The sequence below is a fragment of the Symphalangus syndactylus genome, chromosome 18 (genome assembly GCF_028878055.3).
Source record: "Symphalangus syndactylus isolate Jambi chromosome 18, NHGRI_mSymSyn1-v2.1_pri, whole genome shotgun sequence".
NCBI classification, from domain to species: domain Eukaryota; kingdom Metazoa; phylum Chordata; class Mammalia; order Primates; family Hylobatidae; genus Symphalangus; species Symphalangus syndactylus.
This window is the reverse complement of record NC_072440.2, coordinates 100,962,934-100,976,433: the sequence shown is the minus strand read 5'-3', so window position 1 is coordinate 100,976,433 and position 13,500 is coordinate 100,962,934. Positions and strand designations below refer to the sequence as shown.

The 13,500-nt window shown below is 46.6% G+C and overlaps 2 protein-coding genes across 2 annotated transcripts in view; one reads left to right on the top strand and one right to left on the bottom strand.

Annotated features, from left to right (window-relative positions):
- Window positions 1–263: 263 nt before the first annotated feature.
- On the top strand, window positions 264–3,515 carry LOC129468351 (peptidyl-prolyl cis-trans isomerase A). Its single transcript, XM_063623972.1, has one exon. The coding sequence runs from the start codon at window positions 343–345 to the stop codon at window positions 838–840; it is 498 nt and encodes a 165-aa protein (XP_063480042.1). The 5' UTR covers window positions 264–342; the 3' UTR covers window positions 841–3,515.
- Window positions 3,516–5,569: 2,054 nt separating this feature from the next.
- E2F6 (E2F transcription factor 6) overlaps window positions 5,570–13,500 on the bottom strand; it is a 111,126-nt gene continuing 103,195 nt past the window's right edge. The window contains exon 8 of the transcript XR_008652615.2: window positions 5,570–7,116. The gene's annotated coding sequence lies outside the window, so the exon portion shown is untranslated. The remainder of the gene's footprint in view (window positions 7,117–13,500) is intronic.

The following is a 13,500-nucleotide window of genomic DNA, read 5'->3' as shown; positions in this document are numbered from 1 at the left end:
ACCTGGGAGGTGGAGATTGTGGTGAGCCGAGATCACGCCATTGTACTCCAGCCTGAGCAACAAGAGCGAAACTCTGTCTCAAAACAAAACAAAACAAAGCAAAAAGAAAATACAAAAATTAGCTGGGTATGGTGGAGTGTGCCTATAATCTCAGCTACTCGGGAGGCTGAGGCATGAGAATCGCTTGAGCCCAGGAGGCGGCGGTTGCAGTGAGCTGCGATTGTGCCACTGCACTCCAGCCTGGGCAACAGAGTGAGGCTCCATCTCAAAAAAAAGAAAAGAAAAAAGAAATTAACTGAGTTGGCAGACACCACTGCCGCCGGGAGCCCCATACTACCAGCCATGGTCAACCCCACTGTGTTCTTCGACATCACTGTCAATGGCAAGCCCTTGGGCCATGTCTCCTTCAAGATATTTGCAGACAAGTTTTCAAAGACAGCAGAAAATTTTCGTGCTCTGAGCATTGGAGAGAAAGGACTTGATTATAAGGGTTCCTGCTTTCACAGAATTATTCCAGGGTTTATGTGTCAGGGTGGTGACTTCACATACAATAATGGCACTGGTGGCAAGTCCCTCTATGGGGAGAAATTTGATGATGAGAACTTCATCCTGAAGCATACAGGTCCTGGCATCTTGTCCATGGCAAATGCTGGACCCAACACGAATGGCTCCCAGTTTTTCATATGCACTGCCAAGACTGAGTGGTTGATGGGCAAGCATGTGGTCTTTGGCAAGGTGAAAGAGGGCATGCATATTGTGGAGGCCATGGAGCCCTTTGGGTCCAGGAATGGCAAGACCAGCAAGAAGATCACCATTGCTGATTGTGGACAACTCTGGTAAGTTTGACCCGTGTTTTATCTTAACCACCAGACCATTCTTTCTGTGGGTCAGGAGAGTAGCCCTGTATTAGTCCATTTTCACGGGGCTGATAAAGAAGACATAACTGAAACTGGGAACAAAAAGAGGTTTAATTGGACTTACAGTTCCACATGGCTGGGGACACCTCAGAATCATGGCAGGAGGCAGGAGGCAAAAGGCGCTTCTTACCTGGTGGTGGCAAGAGAAAAATGAAGAAGAAGCAAAGGTGGAAACACCTGATAAAACCATCAGATCTCGTGAGACTTATTCACTATCACGAGAATAGCACTAAAAAGACCAGCCCCCATGATTCAATTACCTCCCCCTAGGCCCCTCCCACAACACGTGGGAATTCTGGGAGATACAATTGAAGTTGAGATTTGAATGGGGACACAGACAAACCATATTGTCCTCTCCACCCCATTTGCTTGCAGTATCCTATAACCTTTGTGTTCTCACTGCAGTTCCCTTTGGGTTCCATGTTTTCCTTATTCCCTTCCATGCCTAGCTGGATTGCAGAGTTAAGTTTATGATTATGAAATAAAAACTAAATAATAACAGCAACAAAAATTCAGCAGAGTTTGGAAACAGAAAGAGAGAACATTCCTCCAGGCAGAACGAGGCCAGGAGTGGGAAAGTAGGAAGTAAATAAAAGGAAAAATGAGTGATGACTAGGGAAAAGGGCATACAGGTGGTCAGAAAGAGGATGGGGGGGTAGTCAGTGGAAAGCAGATGAGGGAAAGCCCAGGGCCTGTACTAACTTGCAATGTGATGTCAAAGAAACTACCACAGTGCCGTCTTCCAGGACTCACTGTAGTTGCGAGTGTTAACATAGGATACCATCCGAGGGCTTTCTGGCCACACTACCCTCTGCTACTTTCACCCTATGTAGGCAGGCAGGTGGGAGGGAAACTTGCAGCAGTCATGGGCAAGATCGTGTGGAACTTGCGACACAGCAGAGAGGAAGAAAGCCAGTTTGGGGGATATTTTACTAATCCACAGGCCACCATTTGTAATTAGGTGGTATATGATCATGATTAACTAAAAACTTACAAAGCATACAAAGAAGAAAACTGTAGTTAAAGTAATTGATCGTTAGAATACTGGGATACACTTAGTTTCCATAAAAGCCTGCCTTATTGTGAAATGAAGACCCACTTTAAACTTCCCGGCCTTTAGAGTGGCACTGTGATGGCCACGGTTGCCGTTGTCATACTCCGTTTGCCTTAAACAAAGTTGGAGCCTCCAAGAAGTGAACATGGAAGAGGCCAGTCCACCAAAAGTCAGAGCTGCAAGGCTGGGAGGGTGGGCTGGTCAAGGTCCTATCTCTGAACAGGCAGCGAGCAGTGGGGATGAGGGCACTTGCAATGGAGTCAGAGAAACATGGTTCCAGGCCTGTCTGTCCCTTTTTACCTGTGTGGCCTCAGGCAAATTAACTCACCTCTCTGAGCTTCAATTTCTCTTTTAGGATTCTGGTGAGGAACAAGTAAGAGAAGGCTCAGACAGCGTTCAGCCTACGGAAAGGTACTCCAGAAAGGCTGGCTCCGTCTCAACTGGCAGAAGCTGATAGGATTCCAGGCGTTGTTTCTTTCATTCATTCATTTTCTCATTTGTTTGTTCAACAAAGATATTTATATCCTGGTAATATAGTGAAGAACAACAGAGAAATAATCCCTGTTGGCCATTATCAGACTACCGATCTAACGGAGGGGACAGATATTAAACAGCCACTTACTGGCTGTGTGACCTTGAGCAAGTCACAAACTGCAGAACTCTTCCCTACTGGTAAAAGCTACACCACAGAGTTGATTTCTGCATTAAAATAAGAAATAGAAGGGGCCACGCAAATATAGGACTGCGGGCACACTTCCGAAGTCTTCTGTAACCTGCGACAACCCCTAGCTTGGGTTTGGGCATGGAAGAGGAGAGCAAGGGACGCATCAGGATGACCTCCAGGTCTCACTAAGCTCCATCGGTGAAGTAACAAGATTAGTTATTGTATCTAAATGCTGTAAATTTATTTTAGCGTAGATAAAGATGGTTGAGTTAAAAAAAAAAAAAAACAGAAGCAAGTGGTAGGTTAGTTTGCATTGATTCTTTTGCCCTTTTCCAGAAGGGAGGAAGAGAGGGAAGAAGGGAGGAAGGCAGAAAGGGATGGAAGAAGGGAGGGAGGGAGAGAAGGGAGGGACAGGAAGGGAAGGGAAGGGAAGGGAGAGGGAGGGAGGGAAGAAGGCAGGAAGGAAGGCAGGAAGGAAGGCAAGAAGGAAAGAAAGGAAGGAAGGCAGGAAGGAAAGAAAGAAAGGAAAGAAAGAAAGAAAGAAAGAAAGAAAGGAAAGAAAGAAAGAAAGAAAGAAAGAAAGAAAGAAAGAAAGAAAGAAAGAAAGAAAGAAAGGGAAAGAGAAAGAAAAGAGCAACTACTACTACTCAGAAGCTGAATGCCAATGACCACTGTCTTCGGGTCTTTGGATTCTTATTGACATTCGCATGGATAGTGTTTAAACAGGGGGTGGGCTGTTATACACACAGTCACTGTTTGCTGTGGCCCAGCAGGATCTACAAGGGAAGGCCATTCAAACCTGAACATTGATCACCCGGTGCAGAGGAGGTGGCGGCCTCGTGTTTGAAGGAAAGTGGTAAACTTTGCTTTGATCAGCTCTGCCACAACCCTCAAAGAAATAGCCCTGAGACTCTGCAGGCCAGATGAGAGCTGAGAGCTCAGAAGTACTCAGTAGAACAGAGATACTGTGGAAGTGAGACCCCAGCCCCAGAGCTTCATGCTTTTGGAAGTGGTGGGAATTTCCAGAGCATCAGAGGCATCAGCCCTCACATAGAATCCCCACTCTCACTCCAAGACAAGAAAGTGACTTAGTGATGAGTGCAGGAGCACTCCCTTCTGGTGCCTCCAAGAATGAAAGCCGGCTGTCTTGGCTTCCTCTGTGGCCACATCCTTAGTATAAGGTAGAGTGGTATTTAGTGGACCTATTTATTAATCAACAAAATGGGGTGAATGCCTACCATGCATCAAGGACCAAGACTGGCACCAAGGGAAATGCCAAGATAAGAAAGGCAAGGTCTGGGCTGGGTGTGGTGGCTCATGCCTGTAATCCAAGCACTTTGGGAGGCTGAGGTAGGCAGATCACTTGAGGTCAGGAGTTCAAGACCAGCCTGGCCAACATGGTGAAACATCGTCTCCACTAAAAATACAAAAATTAGCTGGGCATGGTGGCAGGCACCTGTTATCCCAACTACTCAGGAGGCTGAGGCAGGAGAATCGATTGAACCCAGGGGGCAGAAGTTTCAGTGAGCCGAGATCGTGCCACTGCATTCCAGCCTGAGTGACAGAGTAAAACTCTGTCTCAAAAAATAAAATAAAATAAAATAAAATAAAAGGCAAGGTCTGAGCTTCATGATCTGGGGAGGGAAATGAGACATATGCACAGAGGCTGGCCAGGAGTGAGTGCGTGCTCACTGTATTTATAGCCTGAACAAAAGATGGAATGAATGAATAGAAGGACATAAGCACGAGCAAGCCACATGGTACAGAAGAAAGAACACAGGCTTGTGGCATCCCAGCTCCCCCACTTCCAGCTGTGTATGAGTCTGGAGAGTTCCGCTAGCTTCTAGAGCCACTGTCCACCCTGCTGTGGCCCCCAGGGGCTGACCTCTATGGACTGCCTACTCTGGGCTCTCTGTGGTCTATCTTCTGTTTGAGTTCTGCCCAAAGGGAGAGCTGGAAAGAGATTGGGGGTGAGGACAAGGTTTCTTCCCCTCTGCCCCAGCTCGACCTCTGGCAGCAGCTCTGCACCTCAATCCCTGCAGCTCTGCGGGCTGCATTCCATTGCTCACTGGGCCTCAGGGAGGTTATGTCCTCTCTCTGCCCTCCTGACCTCAGCTTCTCACTGTAGCTTGGGTCTCAGTGCCTCAACATTTCTTGTCTTCCTTTAATTCTGTCTACACCTCTGGAAAGAGCTCCTTTATGGAAATCATCTGAATTAGTTCCATTTCCTGAAGAGACCCAACTCATTCAGTAAATTAGAGGCAATCACAGAACTTGTCATAGTCAGATTCCTCAACTATGAAATGGAAATAATAGCAATACTTAGTATCTAGCACAGTTCAGTGCCTGGACATTGGCCCTCATACATGTTGGCTGCTTAAATGAGTGAATACCTGAATAAATAAATGGCTAAGAGGATTAATGACGATGTTAATGTACAAGGTGTGAGAATATGGGTTTTTATAATTCTTACATGTGGCAAATGAATGTAATAGTATTAACTGTCTTGATATTGTAAACTGGACATGAGTCTGGAATCAGGGAAGCTGGCCCTATTTGTTTATTGTGTGATTTTGGGCAAATTATTTTCCCATTCTGTACCTCTGTTTTCTCCCCTATAAAACAAAAGGGCTGGGCTGGGCGCGGTGGCTCACGCTTGTAATCCCAGCACTTTGGGAGGCCGAGGCGGGCGGATCACGAGGTCAGAAGATCGAGACCACGGTGAAACCCCGTCTCTACTAAAAATACAAAAAATTAGCCGGGCGTGGTGGCGGGCGCCTGTAGTCCCAGGTACTCGGAGAGGCTGAGGCAGGAGAATGGCGTGAACCCGGGAGGCGGAGCTTGCAGTGAGCCGAGATTGCGCCACTGCACTCCAGCCTGGGCGACAGAGCGAGACTCCGTCTCAAAAAAAAAAAAAAAAAAAAACAAAAGGGCTGAAGGTAATAACCTGTAAAAACCCATCCGTCTTGGCCATCCTATCAAGTACTGAGCATTCGAGAGAACTGTACAATAATTTGCATTGGAGAAGCCAAGGAAGGCCTCAGGGAAGAAGCAGGAACTTGAAGAATAGAATAATAACAGAATAGCAGAAGGATCTCCCAGGTGAGCAAGACTGGAGCAAGGGAAAGGTGGGAGAGGCCTGCCAATGCTGGTGACCATGAAGGACATCTGGCTGGATCAGAAGTTGGCTATGGGGATGTAAGAGGGAAAGGCTGGGGACATAGGCTAGGGACACATAGGAAGGACCTTGACCACCAGGCCAAGAAACTCAAAGGACCCGCAAAAGGAAGGGTTCTGACTTCCTCAAGGCCCCAAAGCTAGTGCAGAACTAGGCTTGAGGTTTCCTCTGCTCAGCCCCAAGTTGATCAGGATCTCCCTCTTCAACTCCAGAGGGCAGCTGCCTTCTCCCTTTCGTGATTCCTTTCTTTGAAGGTCACTTGTCAAATGAGGGATGAGGGAAAATTTATTGAGTGAGGAAACCGTTTGGTAAGGGATATTTTTGGCACGACAAGTCCTTGGCAAAGGACTTGTTCCTGTCATTATTCTCCTTGTGTTGTAAAATCTGTTAGTTTGCCATAAAGTCAAAGGCAAGATCATCAAAAGAAAGTGATTTGCTTTTTTTTAATGACTGAAAAAAAGTGAATCTAGGAAAAATGTGGGTCTTCAGCAAGAATATTAATTGGAGGGTCCTGGACATGAAGTCAAAAGTATTTGAAAAAAAAATGATTAAAATTAACAAGGAGAAAAATAATGCAAAACTACTATAAGACAAGTGGAGTTATTTGAAAAATGTGTCCAGCTGTGTGAATTTAGGCATCTCCCTTCCCTTCTTGGGCCTCAGTTTCCCCATACGTCAAATAAAGGAGTTAGACCCGAGGATGAGGTCTAGAAGCCTGTCCTGCCCCGACAGGGCCCATGGCTCCCATTTCGCCACTCTTTTTCCTCTGTTGAGAACAGCATTCCTGGGAGGGCAGTTGCAACACTTTGGTGTTGGCTCCTCTGATCTCTGTCCCCTGTGTGGCCTCTCGGAGCACAGGGGCTGGAGAACTGAGGCAGCTGCTCAGCTCTGGCACTTTGTCCGGCTGTGGCCAGACATGAAAGGATTCAGAGCCAGCCTGCAATAAAGCTGGGCCTCTGGGTAGAGGTCATCCAGACGTGCCAGCCTCACTGCCACTGCTGGGGACAGGCCTCATCAAACCTGTCACAGATGCTCGTCAGGGGAGCCCCTCAACACTTGTCCAGCCTCCAGTCCACACCTTCAGGCCCCACAGTGGTCATTCCACAAGGCTCATCTGTGGTTTGTGTTATTCTCCAGCTCAAAAGTGTTGGCAATGCTCCCGCGTTGAGCTACAGCAGTGTGTCCCTAAGAGACGCCCATTCTGAGAGACACGCAGCCGCAGGAACACAGGTGTGGTCACTGAAGTTTGGAGAAGCAGCTTCTCTGTCTCTGTTTCCCTGGCCTCCTTGCAACGCACCAAGTCCTGCAGGAAAGAAACCTGTTTAGCCTCATCAAACCGAGCGTATTTCCAAAATATTATCAACCAGAGGAATTTTTATTTTTTTGGTTTAGTAATTCCAAGAAATGTCTCACACAAATACAGTTCCCAGTAATATGCCTTGGGAAACATGGCTTTCTGGGTGATATACTTTGTTTTTGTTGTTGTCGTTGTGTTTTTTGTTGTTGCTGTTGCTTTTTGGGTTTTTTTTTTGTTTTTTTTTTTTTTTGAGACAGTCTTGCTCTGTTGCCCAGGCTGGAGTGCAGTGGCGCAATCTCGGCTCACTGCAACCTCTGCGTCCCAGGTTCAAGCAATTCTCCTGCCTCAGCCTCCCAGGTAGCTGGGAGTATAGGCGTGCACCACCACGCCTGGCTAATTTTTATATTTTTAGTAGAGATGGGTTTCACCATATTGGCCAGGCTAGTCTTGAACTGCTGACCTCAAGTGATCTGCCTGCCTCAGCCTCCCAAAGTGCTGGGATTACAGGCATGAGCCATTGCACCCCGCCAAACCTTCTAGTGTTTAGGTAAGACTAGATCAGTCTAGTCCCTGGTAACTCTTGGCCTGTTTCTCATTACTCCCCTGTGCGCCCTAAATTTCACCTCCATTGAATGATTAGTTGGTAGCTGATGATTTGTGTGAGTGAGAATGTTGCAAAAATATAAACCTGGAGAAAGAAAAAGAAAAGAAAAGGAAAACGGGGCCTTAAGCAAGCATATTACCTGAAGGATCCTAGGCTTCCAGTCAAAAGAGCCAGAAAAGTCACAGTATACTAATTATTTGCTCACTTTTTTTTGACAATAAACTAGGCATTTCCCACCTTTCAGGTCTTTCCTCTTGCTGTTTCCTCAGTCTAGAAATTTCCCTCCTTTCTTTCTTTCTTTTTTTTTTGAGATGGAGTTTCACTCTGTCATCAGGCTGTTCACAATCTTGGCTCACTGCAACCTCTGCCTCCTGGGTTCAAGCAATTCTCCTGCCTCAGCTTCCCAAGTAGCTGGGATTATAGGTGCCTGCCACCACGTCCAGCTAATTTTTGTATTTTTAGTAGAGACGGGGTTTCGCCATGTTGTCCAAGATGGTCTCCATCTCCTGACCTTATAATCCACCTGCCTCAGCCTCCCAAAGTGCTGGAACTACAGGTGTGAGCCACCGCACCCAGCCTCCCTCCTTTCTTTACTTATGAAAACGTATTCATTTTTCAAAGGTTTACTTAAACACCACCTCTGCTGTGAGCCCATCCCAAATTTCATGTAAGAGTCTATTACTCATTACTCTGTGCTCCCATTGCACTTCCCATGGACTTTTATTAGAGTATTTTCATTCTCCTTTCCCTGATGTGCATAAAACAGCTATGATTTATTGGCCTCCTCTGTACCACTATTAGGTTGTAGGCAAATGGCATACTGGCTAAAAAATAAATAAAGACAGTTCCTGTTCTCTGTGCTTCCAGGTCCCCTCCCCTCACTGAGAGCTTCTTGGATCCTGTCCTGGGAACTTTCTCCTCATGCACTGCTTTTTCCTGAGTCTGTCTCCACTGCTCTGTGGAAACCTGCATATTAACTTGCTTCCTATGAAGAAAATCTGTTGAAATCAAAAAGAAAATGGTTCTGAGCTCTAAAAGGAAGGACAATGAGGTATTAATTAGCAACAGTTCCCAAATCAGGGATTTAATTATTTGGCATTCAGACAGTCAGAAAGGAAATTGAGAGTAAGGAAATAGGCAAAAAATGTCCTATGTGAATAGGCAGAGAGGCAGAGCAGATGTCATAAAGCCCGTGCGCTGCGTTTTAGCCTTTTGTTCAAGTCTTTCTCTTCTAGACCCAATCCTAACAAACCAATGATATATTAGGAAAGAGCAGACAAAACGCATGGGGTAGTGATGCTGGGACACTACCAGAAATAATAGGGTGTGAGAAGAGTGGACGCCATAGAATTAATGCAGAAGAAAAACAGATTGGAGCCCTCTAGTGGGAGGGCAAATAGTTCTCTAGTCCTCTGAACTTCCACCATCTCCACCTCCATGGACAGCACTACATGGTGTCCAGCATTGACAGTCAGAGAGATGCCCGAATTATCAAGGACATGTTAAACTACCTGCTAGATCCTCTCAGAAGGCAGCCACGTGTAGGCTGGGCGCAGTGGCTCATGCCTGTAATCCCAGTACTTCAGGAGGCTGTGGCAGGTGGATCACTCGAGCCTGGGACTTTGAGACCAGCCTTGACAACATGGTGAAACCCTCTCTCTACAAAAAATACAAAAATTAGCTCGGCGTGGTAGTACGTGCTGAGGCTGAGGATCACCTGAGCCTGGGAGGCAGAGGTTGCAGTGAGCCATGATCCCACCACTGCACTTCAGCCTGGAGGCTGAGTGACAGAGCGAGACCCTGTCTCAAGAAAAAAAAAAGCGGGGGGGGGGGAGGGCAGCCAAGTGTATATAAGCTATTTGAAAAAAAAAAGTTTTAAAAATTATGTGTTTGTTCAAAAGGTTAAGATTTTCCCCAAGATATTCTCACAGTTTGTGTCCCTTCTTCTCAGGTCTTTGTTCATTTTTGGTGTGTTTTTGTGACGGAGTCTCGTTCTGTCACCCAGGCTGGAGTGCAGTGGCGTGATCTCAGCTCACTGCAACCTCTGCCTCCCGGGTTCAAGTGATTCTTCTGCCTCAGCCTCCCCAGTAGCTGGGACTACAGGTGTGTGCCACCATGTCTAGCTAATTTTTGTATTTTTAGTATAGACAGGGTTTCGCCATGTTGGCCAGGCTGGTCTTGAACTCCTGACCTCAAGTGATCCACCTGCCTTGGCCTCCCAGAGTGCTGAGATTACAGGCACGAGCCACCGCACCTGACCTACAGGTCTTTGTTCAAATGTCACTTCCCGAACCCCTTGATTCAAATTGCAACCCCACCCCACTGCTAGCCACCCCACACCCAAACCACCCAAACCCCTTTTCTTACCATATTTTTCTTTTTTCTTTTCTTTTTTTTTTTTTTTGAGATGGAGTCTCGCTCTGTCACCTAGGCTGGAGTGCAGTGGTGTGATCTCGGCTCACTGCAAGCTCCGCCTCCCAGGTTCACGCCATTCTCCTGCCTCAGCCTCCCAAGTAGCTGGGACCACAGGCGCCGGCCACCATGCCTGGCTATTTTTTTTTTTGTAATTTTTTTAGTAGAGACGGGGTTTCACCGTGTTAGCCAGCCTGGTCTCGATCTCTTGACCTCGTGATCCACCCACCTCAGCCTCCCAAAGCGCTGGGATTACAGACATGAGCCACCATGCCCGGCCTAACCATATTTCTCTTTATACCACTTATCACCTAATATAATATATAACTGAGTGGTTATTATCCATGTCTAGCATCCCCCAAAAATGTAAACTCCATGAGAGTAGACGTTGGTCTGTCTGTTTAGTTTCCTGCTGTGTTATGGGGAAACTGTGTGTCTGGCACCTATAGGCATTTATGATGACGATGATGATGATTTATTTATTTATTTTTGAGATGGAGTCTTGCTCTGCCGCCCAGGCTGGAGCGCAGTGGCGCAATCTCGGCTCACTGCAAGCTCCGCCTCCCAGGTTCACACCATTCTCCTGCCTCAGCCTCCCGAGTAGCTGGGACTACAGGCGCCCACCACAACGCCCCGCTAATTTTTTGTATTTTTAGTAGAGACGGGGTTTCACCGTGTTAGCCAGGAGGGTCTTGATCTCCTGACCTTGTGATCTACCCTCCTCGGCCTCCCAAAGTGCTGGGATTACAGGCGTGAGTCACCCTGCCCGGCTATTACTATTATTATTATTTTTCTGAGACAAAGTCTCACTCTGTTACCCAGGCTGGAGTGCAGTGGCATGTCCTTGGCTCACTGCAACCTCTACCTCCCGGGTTCAAGTGATTCTTGTGCCTCAGCCTCCCAAGTAGCTAGGATTACAGGCGCTCGCCACCCTGCCTGGCTAATTTTTGTATTTTTAGTAGAGTCGGGGTTTCACCATGTTGGGCAGCCTGGTCTCAAACTCCTGACCTCAGGTGATCCACCCTTCTTGGCCTCCCAGAGTGCTGGGATTACAGGTGTGAGCCACCGCACCTGGCCAGGCGTTCATTGTTGAATGAAAGCATGAGTGAATAAATTTAGTTATTTGGAAGACATATTTACATTGTTAAAAGTCATTCTATGGAAATACTGGCTAAGGGCACAACAATTATATGAGAATTTTTTAACACAGGGCATATTAATTCATTGGCAAGTATTTACCAAGGTCACACTCTATGCAGATGCTGTGCATTGGAGATTTGCTTATTTTGTTTCCACCTACACTTTTGAGTTCCTAAAGCCTTTACCAAGTATTCCACATGCGGAGTCACTGACACACTACACATCCATGCACACACGCACGTGCACACACACAGACACACACACAGACCTGACACTCTGGTTCCTTCTTGTAGCCATGCTTCGATCTTATCAGCTCTCTTATGTAAAAGTTTGACAAGTCTGGTCTATGTCGCCTTCAGAAAATTCTTAGAAATAGGAAATGAGGCCAGGCGCAGTGGCTCACGCTTGTAATCCCAGCACTTTGGGAGGCCGAGGCGGGTGGATCACGAGGTCAGGAGATCGAGACCACGGTGAAACCCCGTCTCTACTAAAAAATACAAAAAATTAGCCGGGCGTGGTGGCGGGCGCCTGTAGTCCCAGCTACTCGGAGAGGCTGAGGCAGGAGAATGGCGTGAACCCGGGAGGCGGAGCTTGCAGTGAGCCGAGATTGCGCCACTGCACTCCAGCCTGGGCGACAGAGCGAGACTCCGTCTCAAAAAAAAAAAAAAAAAAAAGAAATAGGAAATGATTATATTGATTAGAAATGATAGTGTTTTCCCAGGAGTGAGCCTAGAATCATTATTTAACCACCGTTTGTTGTAATGTTGGAGGCAGACATTGGATCTTGAGGAGTACACTGGGCACAGAGCCAAAAACTTGAATCCTAGCCCTGGATCCATCATTTAAGAACTGAATGATTCTGGCAAGTGACTTAACCACAAATAGCTAGTTCAGAGGTCTTTTTTTTTTTACAGGACTTTGTAAGTTATAAAGTGCTACACAATTTTAAGGAATCATCATTATTTTGTTGAAAAGTGAAATAATGTATGACACAGCACTAGAAATAGGGATGAGATCTTGGTGATTCATGACTCTTGAAATGCATGGGTATCAGTCTTGCTATCTCAGACAACTTCTGATGGAATTTGCTGTGCAACCTTCACATTTACGACTTCAGTTTCATCATGTGCAAAACAAGGTTTCTACCTAGTTCCAGCATGCTGGGATGATTTCTCTGACTGATTACAACTGACAGGATCAGTAAGTCTGTAGCAGGAATTGGGATGGATTCCAATTGGCCCTGAAGCCTGGCGTGATGGTTCTCTAAGCGTGAAACTAAACTTTCTTCATTCATGCCCTCATTCGTTCATTCAAGAAATATTTATTGAATATCAGTTGGTGGCAGAGGCTGTACTAGATGTTGGGAATAACAAACAGAAGAAGACAAAGTCCCAGTACTATCAGTGATCAAAGTTGAGTCAGAGAGCAGATTTTTTTTTTTTTTTTTTTTTTGAGACAGAGTCTCGCTCTGTTGCCCAGGCTGGAGTGCAGTGGCGCAATCTCGGCTCACTGCAAACTCCACCTCCCGGGTTCATGCCATTCTCCTGCCTCAGCCTCCCGAGTAGCTAGGACTGCAGGCGCATGCCACCATGCCCGGCTAATTTTTTTGTATTTTTAGTAGAGACGGGGTTTCACCGTGTTAGCCAGGATGGTCTCGGTCTCCTGACCTCGTGATCCGCCCACCTCGGCCCCTCAAATTGCTGGGATTACAGGCATGAGCCACTGTGGGTGTACACACTAGGAGCTGTGAGGAGAGAGGAGCAAGGTTCAGGGGCCCACAGAGGCAGGCTTGCTCACTCTGTCTGGGAGAGACAGATGGGGCTTTGCACAGAGAAAACGTTTCAGTGGGACATCAGAGGAGAGGTGGGAATTAGCCAGGCAGGGGTGGGAAACAGGCATGGAATAATGTAGGGAAAGAATGTGGGCACACCCTGGGGTATTTCACTTTGGCAGGTGCATTGGCTGTGTGCTAGGCACTGTAGATGAAAATGCATGAATATTCAAGGCACAGAAAGCAGAAAGGATGGAGCTGATGAGGGTTGGATTGTAAAGTGCTTGTATGCCATAGTTAAAACCCTTTCATGGGGACGTGTAATGGTTAAGCGCACAGACTTACGGCATTGTTGAATGCAAATGACTACAGAGCATGTTCCCTTTGTGTAAAACTATGTACCTTCACCATTCAGTCGTTCAACAGATTAATAAATACTAACTATACAAAACACTGGCGATAC

Bases quoted from the DNA above. Each gene is read 5' to 3' on its own strand.
- LOC129468351 (XM_063623972.1), top strand. From the start codon at position 343: ATGGTCAACCCCACTGTGTTCTTCGACATCACTGTCAATGGCAAGCCC.